At 52.4% G+C, this 22277-nt stretch overlaps 1 protein-coding gene across 1 annotated transcript in view; it reads right to left on the bottom strand.

Annotated features, from left to right (window-relative positions):
* LOC146857670 (solute carrier family 13 member 1-like) overlaps positions 1 to 22277 on the bottom strand; it is a 521802-nt gene that overhangs the window by 333198 nt on the left and 166327 nt on the right. The window contains exon 3 of the mRNA XM_085648250.1: positions 7475 to 7611. Within this exon, the coding sequence (XP_085504376.1) occupies positions 7475 to 7611 (137 nt within the window). The remainder of the gene's footprint in view (positions 1 to 7474; positions 7612 to 22277) is intronic.

The following is a 22277-nucleotide window of genomic DNA, read 5'->3' as shown; positions in this document are numbered from 1 at the left end:
CGGTCTGGCCAGTGTGTGATGTTTGTCTGGACATACACTCAAGGTGCAGTGACCCATTCATGTTGGGCATGTCTTTAAGTATTACCTTTGCAGCATGTGCCTCAAGTTCATGGAGATGGTCCCTGCTCATCCCTAGTTACGGCAACGCTGTGTGGTGCAGATGCAGTGCTGGATTGTCCCCAGAGCCTGGCTCCTCTGTCCAAATCCATATCATGTCATTTGCAAATGTGTCATGCTCTCCATAGTTTCTCAGTGGCATGGTGGGTGAACCAACTGTGTGTTGCAGGGCCTATATATGTACCTTGTATTGTAGATGTTACTCATCTTTCATTTCAGGCTATGCACTGTAACCTATGTAGATTTGACTCATGTGACATATGTATACAGGTGTCTGATTAATTCCTGTTTATTCACCTTGCCCACAGCATCGTCGGGGGACACGGATGGAGACACCGGCACGGACCGTGCGGAGGGACCGGGCACCAGTGCCAGCAGTGACATCTTAGCTGGCACATCGAGTGGAACTGAGGCAGAGGGGAGTGAGCGGGAGGACCTGTCCACTGCCACCACAGAATATGAAGCTGACGGGTCCGAGGCTGAGCTCTCCGAGGGGGCGGAGGCTGCTCCAACAGCTGACAGCAGCACAACATCTCTCCCCGCCCCCTCCATTGCCATCACCGGCCTCCCACTTGCTCGTGTCCCTTCCTGGCGTGCTAGGTCACCACGTGTCTCCCTCCTGCCAGGCACCGCACCCCCTGCCCCTGTCTCCACTGCTGCCGCCAATGCCGAGTCTGTGGACATCCTGCGGCAGTTGCAGGTTGGTCAGGCTGCGATGCTTAATGTCCTCCATGGCCACAGCCAAGTGCTCAACAACATGGAGGCATACTTGGAGGGCATTTCAGCATCGCAGGCTGACCAACGCAACTTGCTGCGGTCTATTGACTCAACACTGACTGCAGCAGTGGGTCTCCTGCAGCACTTCGTCCCACCCCCTACCCATGCCCCATCCACACTTCCCACTCCCATGCCTGTCCCACGTACACCCAGACGTCAGCATGCACACACCCCACCAGACACAGGCACCACACCAGCAGGGAAGGACAAGCGCACACCTCCTGGCACGCACACACAGGGTGAAGTAGGCACACCCACTGGGTCGGGGGGCAAACATAAGACACGGAGCCAGAGTGGGAGTCCGCATTCTGCAAAATCCACTCCCTCCAAATCCACTCCCCTCAGCTCTCCTGGCCACAAATCCAGCAAGGACTCCTTCATGGCCGCTCTGTCCCTGAGCCCCACAGTGACACCACCCCACAAGCGGTCAAAGGAGTCCCCGGTCAGGGTGGTTGAGTCCCCCCCCTGTCCACACCCTCCCCGGGTAGCGCTGCGACCCATCCCTGTGACCCCCCCCTCCTTGGGACCTGTGGTTCCTTCGGGTGCAGGGGAGACGCTGGGCGACCTGGCAGTAGTGTGCAGCGCCGTGCTCCAATCCACCTTTGGCGCTGCCCCACCCCCTGTGTTGGAGTCGTCCATCCCTGCAACCACAACACCTACCCTTGCCCCTCCTGTCCCTGCGGTGCCTGGTCCTTACCCCCAACATGATGCCCCCCCCCCCCTGTGGAAGACAAAGGAGTCTGACTGTGCAGGCAAGCTAGGGGACACACGTACCACTGTGTCCCCCATCCGGATTTGAGTCATGGACTGCCCTATGGGCCTTGTATATATTGACATTTATGATGATTATTACTTACATCCTGCTGAATAAAGCAATTTGTTTTTTCCTTGGAACACTACTGTTTATCTGGTATTGCTGTTGGTGGACCTGCTCCATGATTTTGGGTGGTGATAATGTGTTGGGTGTGTGGGAAATGTAGTCTTGTGCTGGTCATAGGGTGGACCCTGGTATCTGTGTGCCATCACAAGCTGTTGGCTAAATTACTTTGTTCATGTAAGCAGTTACTGCATGGTGACATCGTCCCAAGGTGTGTTCCTTCCTCTGTGTAACCTGACATCTTCCCTGCAGGGTGTTTCCACTATGTGGTGCTGAGCTGTGTCTACATCAGCTGGGTGTGTGACGGACTCCTTCAACTTTGCACATGCATGCTGAGCGATGTCTCCACCTGCATCATTCGTGGCATCCTTGGTGGTCACTGTACTTGTGTATGTAGACTGTTGACATGACTTCATGTGGACATGTTCTCTTTTAGGCGCTATGCATGTGTGTACTCCCAGCCTCGCACACATGTGGTACATGTACTGCAGGGTCTTTGTGCACCTGACTGACATTTGTGGGCATTGTATCTGTGGCTACTCCACCCTTTGCGTTCCATGGGCACTGCTGGGAGGACTCTACACCCACCCCTCCTGTGTCTGGTGCACTGCTGGGAGGACTCTGCACACACCCCTCCTGTGTCTGGGCACTGCTGGGAGTGATAGGCACCCACCCCTCCTGTGTCTGGCCACTGCTGGGAGGACTCTACACCCACCCCTCCTGCGTCTGGGCACTGCTGGGAGGACTCTGCACACACCCCTCCTGTGTCTGGGCACTGCTGGGAAGACTCTGCACCCACCCCTCCTGTGTCTGGGCACTGCTGGGAGAACTCTGCACACACCCCTCCTGTGTCTGGGCACTGCTGGGAGGACTCTACACCCACCCCTCCTGCATCTGGGCACTGCTGGGAGGACTCTGCACCCACCCCTCCTGTGTCTGGGCACTGCTGGGAGGACTCTGCACCCACCCCTCCTGTGTCTGGGCACTGCTGGGAGGACTCTGCACACACCCCTCCTGTGTCTGGGCACTGCTGGGAGTGATAGGCACCCACCCCTCCTGTGTCTGGGCACTGCTGGGAGGACTCTACACCCACCCCTCCTGCGTCTGGGCACTGCTGGGAGGACTCTGCACACACCCCTCCTTTGTCTGGGCACTGCTGGGAGGACTCTGCACACACCCCTCCTGTGTCTGGGCACTGCTGGGAGTGATAGGCACCCACCCCTCCTGCGTCTGGGCACTGCTGGGAGGACTCTGCACCCACCCCTCCTGTGTCTGGGCACTGCTGGGAGGACTCTGCACCCACCCCTCCTGTGTCTGGGCACTGCTGGGAGTGATAGGCACCCACCCCTCCTGTGTCTGGGCACTGCTGGGAGGACTCTACACCCACCCCTCCTGTGTCTGGGCACTGCTGGGAGGACTCTGCACCCACCCCTCCTGTGTCTGGGCACTGCTGGGAGGACTCTGCACACACCCCTCCTGTGTCTGGGCACTGCTGGGAGGACTCTACACCCACCCCTCCTGCGTCTGGGCACTGCTGGGAGGACTCTGCACACACCCCTGCTGTGTCTGGGCACTGCTGGGAGTGATAGGCACCCACCCCTCCTGTGTCTGGGCACTGCTGGGAGTGATAGGCACCCACCCCTCCTGTGTCTGGGCACTGCTGGGAGGACTCTACACCCACCCCTCCTGCGTCTGGGCACTGCTGGGAGGACTCTGCACCCACCCCTCCTGTGTCTGGGCACTGCTGGGAGGACTCTGCACCCACCCCTCCTGTGTCTGGGCACTGCTGGGAGTGATAGGCACCCACCCCTCCTGTGTCTGGGAACTGCTGGGAGGACTCTACACCCACCCCTCCTGCGTCTGGGCACTGCTGGGAGGACTCTGCACACACCCCTCCTGTGTCTGGGCACTGCTGGGAGGACTCTGCACCCACCCCTCCTGTGTCTGGGCACTGCTGGGAGGACTCTACACCCACCCCTCCTGTGTCTGGGCACTGCTGAGAGTGATAGGCACCCTCCCCTCCTGTGTCTGGGCACTGCTGGGAGGACTCTGTACACACCCCTCCTGTGTCTGGGCACTCCTGGGAGGACTCTGCACACACCCCTCCTGTGTCTGGGCACTGCTGGGAGTGATAGGCACCCACCCCTCCTGTGTCTGGGCACTGCTGGGAGGACTCTACACCCATCCCTCCTGCGTCTGGGCACTGCTGGGAGGACTCTGCACCCACCCCTCCTGCATCTGGGCACTGCTGGGAGGACTCTGCACACACCCCTCCTGTGTCTGGGCACTGCTGGGAGTGATAGGCACCCACCCCTCCTGTGTCTGGGCACTGCTGGGAGGACTCTGCACACACCCCTCCTGTGTCTGGGCACTGCTGGGAGTGATAGGCACCCACCCCTCCTGTGTCTGGGCACTGCTGGGAGGACTCTACACCCACCCCTCCTGCGTCTGGCCATGTACGCTCCATACATACGCGGGTAAGGGTACGGTCCATACATACACTGTTGGGGTGGGGGTATGCTCCATACATACGCGGGTGGGGGTACGGTCCGTACATACACTGTTGGGGTGGGGGTACGCTCCATACATACGTGGGTGGGGGTACGGTCCGTACATACACTGTTGGGGTGGGGGTACGCTCCATACATACGCGGGTGGGGGTACGGTCTGTACATACACTGTTGGGGTGGGGGTACGCTCCATACATACGCGGGTGAGGGTACGGTCCGTACATACACTGTTGGGGTGGGGGTACGCTCCATACATACGCGGGTGGGGGTACGGTCCGTACATACACGGGTGGGGGTACGCTCCATACATACGCGGGTGGGGGTACAGTCCGTACATACACTGTTGGGGTGGGGGTACGCTCCATACATACGCGGGTGAGGGTACGGTCCGTACATACACTGTTGGGGTGGGGGTACGCTCCATACATACGCGGGTGGGGGTACGGTCCGTACATACACTGTTGGGGTGGGGGTATGCTCCATACATACGCGGGTGGGGGTACGGTCCGTACATACACTGTTGGGGTGGGGGTACGCTCCATACATACGCGGCTGAGGGTACGGTCCGTACATACACTGTTGGGGTGGGGGTACGCTCCATACATATGCGGGTGGGGGTACGGTCCGTACATACACTGTTGGGGTGGGGGTACGCTCCATACATACGCGGGTGGGGGTACGGTCCGTACATACACTGTTGGGGTGGGGGTATGCTCCATACATACGCGGGTGGGGGTACGGTCCGTACATACACTGTTGGGGTGGGGGTACGCTCCATACATGCGCGGGTGAGGGTACGGTCCGTACGTACCCGTGCCCACGCTGTGGAATGCTTGTGCGGCCCGTACCCAGGCCTTTGGCACATGGGTACGGGCCGTACCGCCATTGTTGGGGTGACGTGGGTGTGGGCGTGGTACGACTCGTACCCACGCTCTTAAGGCGTGGGTACGGTACGTACCTGTATAGTTGTGTTGCCGGTTCGCGTCGTCGCCCACTTCCGTTGTGGAGGACGCTGGCGTTGCTGGACACGCCCCCACCCGCTCGAAGTGACCAGGGCCTGGAGGTCAGGTATGTCCAGGGCATGTGTGCTGTGTGACTTGGGTGGGGGTTTTGTGTCCTGCCCCTGCCCCCCCCCCTTTGCCCCTGGGTGTTGTTCTGACCTTCTGCGGCGTCTGCGTCGGTACCTGTAGAGGAGGTCGACTGCTATGAGGGCCGGGATGACACGTAGGTTCGGGTCCATGTCTGTCCGTCGCGTACAGGTGCTCCTTGTGCGCGTCGTCCTGATTTCCCGGCAGTTTTTGGCTGCCGGAAAATATTCTCCGTGCGGGATGACGTCGGTGCGAATCGTACTTCCTGGTTCGTGGAACGCAGGCTGCATGCGTCCCGACGTCACGTCGGCGCTTTTCCGGATGTCATTTGTATGTTTATTTTCCTTGGTTGGTGTTTTGTACGAATCGTATGGAAATAGTGTTTCCGTGCGAATCGTACTTGCATGTTTGTAAAGTTTTACAACCGGGTACGAGTCGGACGGAGAAAACCCTCCGTCCGACGGTTCGTACCCGGTTTCTCCAGGATCGGCACCTAAATAATTTGTCTGCACACCCCAAGAAGAGTCTCTTGTGTAGGAGGAGGAAGGAGGAGTCTAGGGCGAATGTTCAAAGACAAATGTGGAAGGTAGGGTCACAAGGGAATTTGAGTGGAGGAGTTAAGAAGAGCAGACTGCTGATTTGCCTGCTGAACGTAGGATGTCTGCTATACTGTGGGAAGTCAGTATGTGAGATTTGAAAATCATTTCTCTCCTCGAGGGATAACCTGGTGGGTGGAGCATTGACAATCTTGTGGGTTGAGCACTGGCACTCTGTTTATTTCTCATATGTTCTGTTATTGAAAAAACTAAGCTCAAATGGTGACTGTAGGTGTTTATTGTTATTTATTTATATATTTTGTATTGAGAAAGGGAAGTGTAGAAGTGGGATGAAGGATCCTTGGAGTAGCCGGTGGAAAACAGGTTTGTATCTGCTACGGTGATTAAGGGCATTACAACTCATTTCTTTATCAGCATCTGCCTCGCTAGCAACTGAAGCAATAGTCTGGGATCCTTTTCTAATTCCATGTTACCCAGATGAAAGGCAAATGGGAATTCCTGCAGTGTCTTTGATATGGTTGTTACCTTTTCTAAACATCCTGTGTTGCACATTATTTAAGTATAACTTTCAGGAAAGATGGACTTCATATATGTGTAGGGTGTAAGAGGGTTCTGTCCTTGTTAAGGCGTGTATACGAAGTAACTATATGGCCTGTTTCAACTTCATACCAGTAGCAACCAGATAGTTACTGTATTTATTGCACAGTAGAGTCCTGAATTGACAATGCTTTGTGATTTCTTTGGACACAAGACAGGTGCCTAATTATAAGTAATGTCTTTCAGTTTAAACATGAAAACAGAAAAATCTGAAAACGGTTATGGATCAAAACCTCTCTGCCACTTCTTACATCAACAAGGTAGCTGCCTGGGCTGTTATGCTCACCAAAAAAGTCAACAGTGATGTCCAGTAAATACAAAAGACAGACCTCTCTCAGTGGCATAGAGCAGGACACCCCCACCCAGAAAATACCAATAGTTTGGGGTTCGGAGAACATGTAATCCCTGTCCTGCATACAATCCACCCCCAAGTGTTTTACTTAAGTAAAATAAATAGTTCTCACCTAGCAATCCATCAACTGCCCGTCCCATACCACTTCTATAACTGTTCTTGCCCTTTTCACTCATGTGCTACAGCTGAATTGAAGACTTTGTCATAGTTGTTCTAACACTTTACCCAAAGCTCAGGTCTCCATCAAAGCTATGTAAAACAGCTTTGCAGAGCAAGGAATCAGGATTAAGTGTTTTTAAGATTCAGGAAAAGTCATACAAAAATTCACAAGGGCAACACAAGTTATGATGTATATTTTCTTTCCCTCAGACGTAGTTGTTAGTATTATTTATTAATTTTATATTCTTTAGGTGCTAACATTCTTCACTTAACAGTTCTATTGAATATTGTCCTAATAATTATTGGATATTCGATTATTGTTTACAAGGAAAGTTATGTTTGGGGGAGAAGCAGTATTCACAAATTGTATTTTCCTAACTTAGAAAACTTAAATTTGTCCTACTATTTAAAAAAATTAAAGGTTAATCAGAAATGTTTACCAGCCGGGTTGACCTCCGACAGACAGTACCATCCAAAGTGCAATTCGTTTGTGCAGATTCCACTTCTGAATTGATGTCGCCAAACACACCACTCCAAATAACAATAAATGAATGTCCTTAAAATATTCGGCAGCCACCTACAGAGGAAATATAAATGATTGTTTTGCATTGAAAAAACATTTTGGGTTTTTACAGTTCAGTTTTGTTTCAGTTTTCTTTTATTATGATATAAAAACTCCTAAGTGGTCTACATAAAGACGGACAAAACTGTACACAGGCCAATACAGCGACACTTACATAAAAATATTTATAGGCAGTAAAGTACAAAAATTACTGTAACAATCTTGATATCGTGCTCTACATTAGAAATCCAGAATCAAATAGAGTGCAAATACGAAAGACAATTTGATTGGGCAGTACAGTGCAATGCTTAAACAACTTATAAAAAGTTATGCTTCCTTTGATACAGTACAAAGACTAAGGGCACAATTCTGATCTCGTAACGAAGGAGTCCGAATCGTGTAACGAATTGCTAAACCGCTACGGAGCCCTTGTTCCCGACCGAATCGTCCCTCATTCCGAACGACCAAGTACGATGCGAATATCGCGTCCACATTGACCGAATCGTTTACGAACCCGATCCAGTATGTAAGACTCGTGCGGAGACAGTTCATACAGCTCTATGGATTCTGTTTACGAGCAAGCAAATACGATGAAAGAATTGGACAGCCTTCACGATACTGTATGTCTGGATCGAACAGGCTTTTGGAATCGTTCTTTGGGGGCCCGTAGCAGGCCCCCCTTCACCTGGAGCCCTCCGAATTGGACCCGTGGGGGTGCCCATGGGTCCCCCCCCCCCGATCTAACCATGCACAGTGTGGCGGGCGCCATGGGGTGCCCACCACAGGTTGCACGCTTTTCCCCAACCACCCCTTTTTGCTATGGGAGCCTGTGTACGCGTTCAGTATACAGGCTCATATAGAGTTCAATGAGAGTCCGAGCGAACCGAGTCTGTAAGCATGCGGATGCATCGTACTCGCTTGGTAGGACTCCAGCGCTCTGAATCGTACTGAAAGCCTTCCAGATCCAAATCAGTCGGGATGCTTTCCTTACGAGATCAGAATCGTGCCCTAAATAGTGCAAAAATAAGTAGAATAAAATACTGTAGAAGGCGTCAATTAATTCAACATTTCACCCTTTCAAGCCCATGTTGCACTTGCTCCAGAGTAAGGGCATTGAAATTATCTATCCTGCAATTCCTAGAACTATCAGAAGAGGTGAAGAGCACAAGTTGGTCAGGCCCTGCCTAACCCTACTGTGCACGTCCAAAGGACACAAATAGTAGTGTTTAGCCACACCAAGGATGAGCGTAGTGGTCACAAGCCACATAAGAAGTCAGGAGCAGGGCTTGGCGAAAAGCCAGACCATGTCGGTGATCATAGCAGAATACAGCTTAAGACTTTGGCTACAAGGAGGGTATGGACTCAGGACAGGCGCTAGGGGCTTTAGGTGCACAGAAAATGAACATAATATATTTTAAAAACTTAAGAACTGCTTGAAAAAGCTTTATTTAGGGTAACCTATGGATTTTGATAAAATAAAACTGAAAAACAATGAAATTGGCCAGTTAGAGTTACCTACGAGTGTATTGTTTATGACCTCAGACATGACATCGCGGATGACCTCCCAAGTGACATCACTGTTGCAGACTTTTACGACTTCACAGAATACTCCCAGCCTGAAGCTTTTATTCTTGCACACAACCCAAAAGTATTACCTTATTTGCAAGTTAGGTTGCTGGTATACACCCAACATGATCTACACTGATAGAGTATATTGTTTTAAGCTTTGCCCTCACTTAATTCATGATTAGCTTATATAAGCTCTGAGAACATCTTGCACTGATTTGAAGACTGTGAACATCAAACAGACAAAGCCTTAAGATAAAGTTGGTACTGTGTCCTATCTATGGTGCTACTAGGTCACCCTAGCTGTAGACCTTCCGAGCTACCACTGGACTCTATACTCACTTTGGGGTTTACTATGAAACTCTTGTTTAATTCTATCATGAAACGATGCAAAAGGTTTATCAGATAAAACATACCACACAAGTTTCATTGATTGGGCCCAATGTATTACCTTTAACCTCATATTCAACAGGAAAAGTTATTTAACCGTGCCTTTAACTGGTATGCAATATATGGAAATTTCAAACACATACTAATCATTTTGTCTAGCTCCTTGCTTGCTCCTTGCACACACAGCATATTGCTTGTCAGTCATATTATGCAAGTAGTAAATCCTTCAATCGCGCCCGAGGTTGAACCCTATCAACCTGTAATAAGGGCTTGATTTAGAGTTTGACGTAGGGTACTCAGTCACAAACGTGGTGGATGTACCGTCAACCTTAGTATGGGTGCACTGTATCCTAATGCACTTGTAATAAGGCTGATGGGATATCCATCACATTTGTGACAGAGTGCCCATCCACCAAACTCTAAATCAGATCCATAATTTACATTGACTACCCCACTGTACCCTAATGACACAGAGGCCATGAGCACCTTGTACATATTAAATCAGCAGTATATTATTCAAGCACTCTTCAGCTCACTGGTATTAACTGTACAGTGTCAGGTTATCTTTTGCTTTTTTTTTTAAAGATATAGGGGCCGATTCCAATCCTGTAAAAAGGCAGTACGAATCGTTGTACGGAGCGTTTGCTCCGTACAACTCGTACCCGGTAAACTGTCCCTACAACCTAGGAAGTACGATTCGTACAGAAAGCCCATTTCCGTACGAATGGTACAAAAGACCGTACGTGGAAAAAATACCTACGATTCTGATCTGGAACAGCTTGTACGCGACGTCCGGATGTATTCAGGCAGCGGTTTCCGGCCCAGCAAGTACGATTCGTCCCTACGTCACTCCGTAAGGCTCTTTTTTTACGGGAGTCAAACACAGCCGTAAAAACAGAGTTCGACGCGAACCGCCACGCAACTGAGCCCAGGTACGCGAGGTACACGCCATGAACCCCATCGTACGTGTCATCCCGGTCCTCCTAGCCTACGACCTGGTGCACCGGACCCGACGCACACGCCGCAGAAGGTGAGAACAACACCCAGGGGGCAGGAAACATTCCCCATACCCAAATCCAAACCTATAATATGGAGCCCATACATTACCACCAGGGTCTGGTCACTTGGGGGAGCGTGTCCGGCAATCCCTGCGTACCGCAACAACATAAGTGGACGTGTACGGTGCGTACCACACATACCCCTACGGCACCATTAGAACAGTGATACGGACCGTACACACGCAATGAATGCGTGGGTACGGTGCGTACCACACGTACCCCTACAGCACCAGTAGAACAGAGATACGGACCGTACAAACGCAATGAATGCGTTGGTACTGTGCGTACCCCACGTACCCCTATGGCACAGTAGAACAGTGATACGGACCGTACACACGCAATGAATGCGTGGGTACGGTGCGTACCACACGTACCCCTACAGCACCATTAGAAGAGTGATATGGACCGTACACACGCAATGAATGTGTGGGTACGGTGCGTACCACACGTACCCCTAAGGCACCATTAGAACAGTGATGCGGACCGTACACACGCAATGAATGCGTGGGTACGGTGCGTACCACACGTACCCTTACAGCTCCAGTAGAACAGAGATACGGACCGTACACACGCAATGAATGCGTGGGTACGGTGTGTACCATACGTACCCCTACAGCACAGTAGAACAGTGATACGGACCGTACACAAGCAATAAATGCGTGGGTACGGTGCGTACCACACGTACCCCTACGGCACCATTAGAACAGTGATACGGACCGTACACAAGCAATAAATGCGTGGGTACGGTGCGTACCACACGTACCCCTACGGCACCATTAGAACAGTGATACGGACCGTACACACACAATGAATGTGTGGGTACGGTGCGTACCACACATACCCCTACGGCATAGTAGAACAATGATACGGACTGTACACACGCAATGAATGCGTGGGTACGGTGCATACCACACGTACCCCTACGGCACCATTAGAACAGTGATACGGACTTACACACGCAATGAATGCATGGGTACGGTGCGTACCACACGTACCCCTTACGGCACCATTAGAACAGTGATACGGACCGTACACACGCAATGAATGCATGGGTACGGTGCGTACCACACATACCCCTACGGCACCATTAGAGCAGTGATACGGACCGTACATACGCAATGAATGCATGGGTACGGTGCGTACCATACGTACCCCTACGGCACTATTAGAACAGAGATACGGACCGTACACACGCAATGAATGCGTGGGTACGGTGCGTACCACACGTACCCCTACGGCACCATTAGAATAGAGATACGGACCGTACACACGCAATGAATGCATGGGTACGGTGCGTACCACACGTACCCCTACGGCACAGTAGAACAGAGATACGGACCGTACACACGCAATGAATGCTTGTGTACGGTGCATACCACACGTACCCCTACGGCACAGTAGAACAGTGATACGGACCGTACACACGCAATGAATGCGTGGGTACGGTGCGTAACACACGTACCCCTACGGCACCATAAGAACAGTGATACAGACCGTACACATGCAATGAATGCGTGGGTACGGTGCGTACCACACATACCCCTACGGCACCATTAGAACAGTGATACGGACCGTACACATGCAATGAATGCGTGTGTACGGTGCGTGTCACACGTACCCCGTTAATACGAGGCGTACACACGCCAGGAATGTGGGCATAGAGGACTGGCCCAGCATGTTACCTTCATATTGGTATGTGTAGGTCCAGGCCAGCAGTGTACTGCTCTAAGGGGGTGCGTGGGTGGGTGCACAGGACTCCCAGCAGTGTCCACACATATGAGGGGTGGGTGCATATGACTCCTAGCAGTGTCCACACATATGAGGGGTGGGTGCATATGACTCCAAGCAGTGGCCTGCAATATGAGGGGTGGGTGCATATGACTCCTAGCAGTGGACAGAGATATGAGGGGTGGGTGCATATGACTCCTAGCAGTGGACAGAGATATGAGGGGTGGGTGCATATGACTCCTAGCAGTGGACAGAGATATGAGGGGTGGGTGCATATGACCCCTAGCAGTGGCCTGCAATATGAGGGGTGGGTGCATATGACTCCTAGCAGTGGCCTGCAATATGAGGGGTGGGTGCATATGACTCCTAGCAGTGGACAGAGATATGAGGGGTGGGTGCATATGACTCCTAGCAGTGGACAGAGATATGAGGGGTGGGTGTATATGACTCCTAGCAGTGGTCTGCAATATGAGGGGTGGGTGCATATGACTCCTAGCAGTGTCCACACATATGAGGGGTAGGTGCATATGACTCCTAGCAGTGGCCTGCAGTATGAGGGGTGTGTGCATATGACTCCTCGCAGTGGACAGAGATATGGGAGGGTGTACACCATCATCAGATGACCACACCTACATGGTGGTATGGACGCATCCCTAACTTTGGACTATGATTTTAGTGCCATTACAACACATCACTGACAGCAGGGTCCCACTCCCAGGACGATGGATGTCTGTCACATACTGCATGACATACCACATGTGGGTGTGAGGACATATAACACATGCATACCAACCCATGGCGGATGCAGCACAAAACAAACCCTGATTTCATGCCAACAGACTGTATAGTCATGTAACTGCATACAAAACTAAGATAGCCAAAGGGAACACACACTGTCACGCACATCCCAGGACTGATAGGAATGTACAGGTGCTGGGCCAGCCACCAAGATGTTGTCTCTCATGGAAGGAATAGGGTTCAAGTCCACCACATACAATGCCCACAATTGTGAGTCATGTGCCCAAATACCCTGCATAACAAGTACCATTTGTGTGGTAGGCTGTGATTGCACACATGCATAGTGCTGAAAAGGGCCAATTTGTCCCTGAAGGCATTCCTACATACCCAAAACACAAGTACAGTGACTAGCAAGGATGGCACAGACGATTCAGCAGGAGACATCGGTGAGCAGGCATGGCCATTGTTGAAGGGATCCGTCACCAACAAAGGAAATGTGGACACAGGTCAGCACAACAATTGTGCAACTGTTTGCAGGGAAGATGTCAGGTGCCACAGAGGAAGGAACACTCCTTGGGACAATGTCTCCAAAGTAAACAAACACACTACCAATGAAGCTTTGCAGGGACATTGTGATGGCACACAGATACCATAACCATCAAACAAAAACATTTCTCAGAACCCTAACACATTACCGGAACACCAACTCCCGGAGCCTCATCACCAACATCAAGTACCTGAAATGCAATAGTGTTGAAAGTAAAAGAAAAGGCTTTATTCAGCACCAAAAATAAATGAATGTAAAAGATACTATGTACAAAGGCCAATGGCCAGTCCAATTCTCAAGTCCAAGGGTGGACGTAGGGGACCGCATCCACCCCTACCTTGCCTGCACTAAGGAACCTCAAGGTTTGTCGACCGGGGGGGGCATCATCTGTGACAGGACCAGGCACCGCAGGGACATGAGGGGGAGGGGTAGGTGTGGTGGGTACAGGGGTGGACGTCTCCACCTCAGGGGTAGGGCAGCGACAAAGGTGGAGGTGAACACGGCGCTGCATACTGCTGCTAGGATCTCCATCCTAACCCCTGCACCTGAAGATACCCTAGGGTCAACGGAGGGTGTGGTGGCCGAGGGATGGGGTGCAGCGCTCTTGGGGGAGGGGGTGGAGATGGTGGGGGACTCAACTCCCGTGCCCGGGGACTTCCCCGCCCGCTTGTGGGGTGGTGGCTCAGTGGGGGCGAGGCCCAGCCCAAACATACAGGTCTCCTTAGGTGACAGTTTGGCAGGGGAGCTAAGGGAAGTGGTTTAGGAGGAACAGGGTTGTGAGGACTGCGGACTGCGACTGTGGCTGCGTGTATGTCGTCTGCCACCATCCCCTGTGGGTGTGCTACATCCCCCTGAGTGTGCGTGCCAGGAGGTGTGCGATGTGACTTACTTGGGGGTATGCTGGATGTGTCTGGTGGGGTGCGTGCCTGTGACTGTCTGGGTGTGAGTTGGGCAGGCATGGGAGAGGGCAGTGTGGATGGGTCCGGGGTAGGGGGGTGACGGAGCGCTGCAGGAGAGAATCTGCTGCCGTCAGGGAAGAGTCCATGGACCGCAGAAACCTGCGTTGGTCAGACATCGTTGCTGACATGCCCTCCATGAACGACACCATCTGTGTGAGCAGTTTAGTGTGTCCATGGAGGACAGTCAGCACCGATGCCTGCCCAACCTGCAACTGCCGCAGTATGTCCACAGACTCTTCACTGAGGGCAGCAGGGGTGACAGGGGAAGGGGGTGTGGTGCCTGGGATGAACGAGACATGGTGGGACTCTGCACGGACAGAAGGGACGGGAGCAACTGGGAGCGCGGAGATGGTAATGGAGGAGGCGGGGACAGATGTGGGGATGCTGCCAGTTGGTGTTGCAGCCTCCTCAGGGAGGTCAGCCTCGGACCCGTCGGCGTCGAAGCTGGTATCATGTCCAGACAGGTCCTCCGACTGACTCCCCTCATACCCCGTGCCACTGGGTGCTTCTGATTCCAAAGCACTGGTGGCACTGCCGCTGGGTCCCTCCTCCAGGTCCATGCAGGTGTCTCCGTCGGTTGCGGATGATGATGCTGTGGGCAAGGAGAAGAAACCGAAATGCATCAGTCACCTGTATACATCTGACACATGAGCACAAGAACAATTGGTCACAGTGCATATCAGGCAATGCATCATGAGTGATGGGCATCATCTGTGACAGGACCAGGCACCGCAGGGACATGAGGGGGAGGGGTAGGTGTGGTGGGTACAGGGGTGGACGTCTCCACCTCAGGGGTGGGGCAGCGACAAAGGTGGAGGTGAACACGGCGCTGCATACTGCTGCTAGGATCTCCATCCTAACCCCTGCACCTGAAGATACCCTAGGGTCAACGGAGGGTGTGGTGGCCGAGGGATGGGGTGCAGCGCTCTTGGGGGAGGGGGTGGAGATGGTGGGGGACTCAACTCCCGTGCCCGGGGACTTCCCCGCCCGCTTGTGGGGTGGTGGCTCAGTGGGGGCGAGGCCCAGCCCAAACATACAGGTCTCCTTAGGTGACAGTTTGGCAGGGGAGCTTAGGGAAGTGGTTTAGGAGGAACAGGGTTGTGAGGACTGCGGACTGCGACTGTGGCTGCGTGTATGTCGTCTGCCACCATCCCCTGTGGGTGTGCTACATCCCCCTGAGTGTGCGTGCCAGGAGGTGTGCGATGTGACTTACTTGGGGGTATGCTGGATGTGTCTGGTGGGGTGCGTGCCTGTGACTGTCTGGGTGTGCGTTGGGCAGGCATGGGAGAGGGCAGTGTGGATGGGTCCGGGGTAGGGGGGTGACGGAGCGCTGCAGGAGAGAATCTGCTGCCGTCAGGGAAGAGTCCATGGACCGCAGAAACCTGCGTTGGTCAGACATCGTTGCTGACATGCCCTCCATGAACGACACCATCTGTGTGAGCAGTTTAGTGTGTCCATGGAGGACAGTCAGCACCGATGCCTGCCCAACCTGCAACTGCCGCAGTATGTCCACAGACTCTTCACTGAGGGCAGCAGGGGTGACAGGGGAAGGGGGTGTGGTGCCTGGGATGAACGAGACATGGTGGGACTCTGCACGGACAGAAGGGACGGGAGCAACTGGGAGCGCGGAGATGGTAATGGAGGAGGCGGGGACAGATGTGGGGATGCTGCCAGTTGGTGTTGCAGCCTCCTCAGGGAGGTCAGCCTCGGACCCGTCGGCGTCGAAGCTGGTATCATGTCCAGACAGGTCCTCCGACTGACTCCCCTCATACCCCGTGCCACTGGGTGCTTCTGATTCCAAAGCACTGGTGGCACTGCCGCTGGGTCCCTCCTCCAGGTCCATGCAGGTGTCTCCGTCGGTTGCGGATGATGATGCTGTGGGCAAGGAGAAGAAACCGAAATGCATCAGTCACCTGTATACATCTGACACATGAGCACAAGAACAATTGGTCACAGTGCATATCAGGCAATGCATCATGAGTGATGGGCATCATCTGTGACAGGACCAGGCACCGCAGGGACATGAGGGGGAGGGGTAGGTGTGGTGGGTACAGGGGTGGACGTCTCCACCTCAGGGGTGGGGCAGCGACAAAGGTGGAGGTGAACACGGCGCTGCATACTGCTGCTAGGATCTCCATCCTAACCCCTGCACCTGAAGATACCCTAGGGTCAACGGAGGGTGTGGTGGCCGAGGGATGGGGTGCAGCGCTCTTGGGGGAGGGGGTGGAGATGGTGGGGGACTCAACTCCCGTGCCCGGGGACTTCCCCGCCCGCTTGTGGGGTGGTGGCTCAGTGGGGGCGAGGCCCAGCCCAAACATACAGGTCTCCTTAGGTGACAGTTTGGCAGGGGAGCTTAGGGAAGTGGTTTAGGAGGAACAGGGTTGTGAGGACTGCGGACTGCGACTGTGGCTGCGTGTATGTCGTCTGCCACCATCCCCTGTGGGTGTGCTACATCCCCCTGAGTGTGCGTGCCAGGAGGTGTGCGATGTGACTTACTTGGGGGTATGCTGGATGTGTCTGGTGGGGTGCGTGCCTGTGACTGTCTGGGTGTGCGTTGGGCAGGCATGGGAGAGGGCAGTGTGGATGGGTCCGGGGTAGGGGGGTGACGGAGCGCTGCAGGAGAGAATCTGCTGCCGTCAGGGAAGAGTCCATGGACCGCAGAAACCTGCGTTGGTCAGACATCGTTGCTGACATGCCCTCCATGAACGACACCATCTGTGTGAGCAGTTTAGTGTGTCCATGGAGGACAGTCAGCACCGATGCCTGCCCAACCTGCAACTGCCGCAGTATGTCCACAGACTCTTCACTGAGGGCAGCAGGGGTGACAGGGGAAGGGGGTGTGGTGCCTGGGATGAACGAGACATGGTGGGACTCTGCACGGACAGAAGGGACGGGAGCAACTGGGAGCGCGGAGATGGTAATGGAGGAGGCGGGGACAGATGTGGGGATGCTGCCAGTTGGTGTTGCAGCCTCCTCAGGGAGGTCAGCCTCGGACCCGTCGGCGTCGAAGCTGGTATCATGTCCAGACAGGTCCTCCGACTGACTCCCCTCATACCCCGTGCCACTGGGTGCTTCTGATTCCAAAGCACTGGTGGCACTGCCGCTGGGTCCCTCCTCCAGGTCCATGCAGGTGTCTCCCTCGGTTGCGGATGATGATGCTGTGGGCAAGGAGAAGAAACCGAAATGCATCAGTCACCTGTATACATCTGACACATGAGCACAAGAACAATTGGTCACAGTGCATATCAGGCAATGCATCATGAGTAACAGCTAGATAACTACGCACATATGTAAGCCCTGTACTGCCCAGTTTGTAGACCCACTATGCCACTTGGACACCAGGAAAAAAAGACAACAAAAGGCCACAACTTGACTGAGAAATACACTGAGAAGCTAGTGTCTGTGAACCGGTGAGCACAACAATACAATGAAGTCATGCCACCTCTTGTTTAACCTGAAAGAAACAGTAGTGGTGCACCAATTGTAAACTGACCCACCTCAATACTCAAAAATGTCGCTACCTTGGGACTCACAATACTTTACACAATCTACATCAATGTGCCAATTCGCCATTTCGTGAAAAGAACACTCATGTGCCTGCATGAAATATGTTGCACAAGGCAGTGCACACAAAAGTACATTTACACTGTCATTGAAGAAGCTGGCACCTTTTCAAAGAAGCCACTGTTAGAAAAAGTAATGGTGTTGCAGACAGTACATATACATGGGCCCACGGAGGTCTGGATGTCTTGAGACTCGTCAGTTTGTATCGCCAACAACAAAGGAGTCTCACAAAATCAAGAGCACTGTGGGAACATGTATATGGAGAGTCTGCAACACCCTTTACTTCTAACAGTGGCTTCTTAGAAAATGTGCCAGTCTGTTCCATGAAAGTGGAAATGTATTTTGGTGTGCACTTCCTTGGGTGACTTTTTCCATGCAGGCACATCAGTGTTCTCAACACAAATCATCAAATTCCCACATTTAAAACATGAAGAACTGTTGACAAGTGCTGTGAGTGCCAAGGTACAATTTTTTAAGAGTAACAACTTGAATTATGTCAGTTGTCACATGGCCATCCGTCACCTGATTACACAGTTGGCTACACATATGACCTACTGCCTGTCATCTGGACTGGCACACATGTCCACACCCAGGACAATGCATTAGCTAATGGGCCTGCAATTGGGTAGAAAAAAAGCCTAGCTGTACAGTTGGGACACCCTCATAGCAAGCCAGAATGTACACACAGATGTCATCACATAAAGTCCAAACAGCGTTGCATCTGAACCACACACAGGTGCTAAAAATGTATGAGCAGGAATCATGTTTATAAAAAACTGACACAGGCTGCAAAGCAGGTAAATTAAGCACTGGCCAACATCACAGGGGCACTGCACGGTGATTCTTTGTACAGCCATGTATCACACACAAGTCAGACCTGGAAATGAAAAATCAGGGTTGCACATGTATGCCTCTCTTGCACACCCCACCCCATGCCTGAGTCAATGTGATTGATACAGATCAAGAAGTGACAGCTCTTATTCAGGGTTACAATAACTGTGCTTGAAAAATAGCTTAATTTACACAACATCACCTCGTGGGGCTGGCAACACATATTTGTGACACACAACCATCAACAGATTGTTGTGAATAGCCACACAGGCACTGCCCAGTGTGAGTATGCACAAGCAAAATGGTGTATCCCTTTCCAGTGGACACATGTAGCACACATTTGCTAAATACTAACTAGGCCAGGGAACAATGCCACAGAGGCAGACCTATGCTGAACAAACAGAGAATGTACGCAGAGTTAGATGACACACATGATTAGGAGGCCAGGGTGTCTCAGGGGACTGTAATGGGCACACTGCTCCGTGGTCCTGGAATGAGCTAACTGTACCATGTTCAACCGTCATGGCAATATGTATATCTCGTCTAAGGCCACAACATTGGTCATGCATGCTGCAAGGGTGTTCATTTTAAAGCTCACACTCCTATGTTGAGAATCATCATCAGTGACAACAAATATGGACCCCCAACATAGTGAACAGGTCATGGCACAGGCAAGGTACCAGCACAAGTCACAGACCACCCTCCCACATGATGCCGAAAGCAATGTGCACTTAGATTTACTGGCACCCTAGATGACCATGTGCAAATGTGATTACACACACACCAGGGGACACATGTCAAGGAGGGGAAGGGATGAAAAAGAGCACCAGGTGACATTGAGGAACAGAAAATGCACTGCACATATTAACTCTGGGAGTGTATCCAGGCTACAGAGCACTTCCAAAAGCTGGCGACACATAACACGACAAACAGCCATATACCTACCCCCTCCTTGCTGCAGTCTCTCCTGTAACTGCCTATCGAGCTCAGGGAATACCACTGCCAGGACACGTTTCATGTGGGGGGTCAGGCGTCGTCGGCCGCCGTGGGGGCGCAGACTGTCGAGCCCCAGCTCGACCCAGGCGATCTGCACCGGATGTCCTGCCACCTCTTGCGCACCTGGGGCAGCTGGCGACAAAGATCCCCCTCAGATCTCACGGCCCTGACGATGTCTTTCCAGATCACGCCCTTCTCGTAGGCAGTTACCTGTCAGGATGACAAAGTGACATAACATCAATACACCTGCTCCATGTCCCAGAGACACACATTTGAACATCATTGAAATGTTGCACAGGGCATAGGATGCAGACAGGAATTACATCATACACAATAAGAAATTGGCCTGTGTGCAACCCCAATGCACTACATGGCATTGAAAGTCAACATGTTGCCATGAGGGGTGCGACACACTCACTGATCATGCCACACACTGTGCAGCACATGCAACATCAGGCTGAAGGGCAGCACGTGCCAAGCAGTCACATGTCCCAGTCCACTGACGCACCATCAGCATACTAGACAGACACACCCAAGCACAGATCACTCGCCTGTCATTGACAACAGCGGATACAACCCTCACTCTGCACATGTGCCACTTGCCAGTGGGGTGTCACAGGTGTCATGCTAGCTCTGCAAGTCAGGCACACAGCACGGCTTACTTGTCACATCAGATGGGTTGAACTGTTGCCTCCTCCATGCAGCTGTGGTGCAACACTTCACATAGACACTCACCCACATGACAAGGAACATTCACACACATCACTGAGGTTGTACACATCATTTGGACACACTCACCACAGGGCCACTCAACTCATACACATCTGTGGGTACAGTCACCTGTCACACCGGGGGGACCACTGAATCACCTAAGGACAATAGGAAAAAAAACACACCAAGAATTTGCCAGGCTGAAAGTGTCATGCACTATGCAGTGAAAGTCACAGTAAGCACAATGCAAGTGAGGAGTGCACACAGGAACTACATCATGCTCTGCATGAGAGACATCAGCATGTCCCCCCCCGGGACCCACTCTAAACAACATTGCATGTCTGTCCCACCTGGACACAATATTGACACTCACACAACAGGTGCATAGGCAAAGTTAGTGGACTCAGCACTCACCTGCTCCCCTGGTCTCCCACAAAGCTTGATGTACTGTGGGAGGAGGACGTCCAGCAAGGCCTGATTCTCCTCCAGGGTGAATGGCTGGGCCCTCTCCACAGTACGTGTCATGGTCCAGAGGAAGCAGAGACAGCAGCAGTGTGGTCGACAGGAAAGTTGTGCAGGCAAGTGCCCTCTCATGGGTTCTGGCTGCCTTATATCTGTCTTGCTGAGGGGCATTCATTTAGAGGAGTACATAGTGATTGGTCAGACTCATTTGCATCCTACGTTTACTCCAATCCCTTTAAACATACACCAATGACTTTAAACATACACCAATGACAGCATTCGCATCGTTCAAATTTTGAGCATCATGTCAAGTCAACAACCACTTTGCAGCATTGTATTTTGTGGCCAACTGACTGTTCCAGGACACATGATCGACACTTTTCAACTGAAAACTCTGTCTCCATGACAACCAGCATGTATTTAGGGCCTAATACTTGTCCTTTATGTGTCCCCTATGTAATTTAGAAATCCACACACAGGTACGGTGCGTTTCACATGTACCCCTACGGCACAAGTGCAATGGTGAAACAAAGCGTACACACGCGATGATATCGGGTGTACGGTGCGTTTCACACGTACCCCTACGGCACAAGTGCAATGGTGAAACGAAGCGTACACACGCGATGATAGCGGGTGTACGGTGCGTTTCACACGTACCCCTACGGCACAAGTGCAATGGTGATATGAAGCGTGCACACGCGATGATAGTGGGTGTACGGTGCGTTTCACACGTACCCCTACGGCACAAGTGCAATGGTGAAACGAAGCGTACACACGCGATGATAGCGGGTGTATGGTGCGTTTCACACGAACGGGTACGCACTAGTTCACACGTACGGGTACGCACTAGTAGTACAGTGCGTTAGACACCTACGGGTACGCACCAGTAGTACAGTGCGTTAGACACGTACGGGAACGCACTAGTTCACACCTACGGGTACGCACTAGTAGTACAGTGCGTTAGACACGTACGGGTACACACTAGTTCACACGTACGGGTATGCACCAGTAGTACAGTGCGTTAGACATGTATGGGTACGCACTAGTTCACACGTATGGGTACTGTTAGACGGCGACCTCAGAGGAGCCTGGAAGGGGTCCTGACTACCCTGAGTCCCACCCTCAAGGTAT

Source organism: Triturus cristatus, chromosome 3_2 (assembly GCF_964204655.1).
Source record: "Triturus cristatus chromosome 3_2, aTriCri1.1, whole genome shotgun sequence".
NCBI lineage: Eukaryota > Metazoa > Chordata > Amphibia > Caudata > Salamandridae > Triturus > Triturus cristatus.
This window is presented reverse-complemented; position numbering and strand designations above follow the sequence as displayed.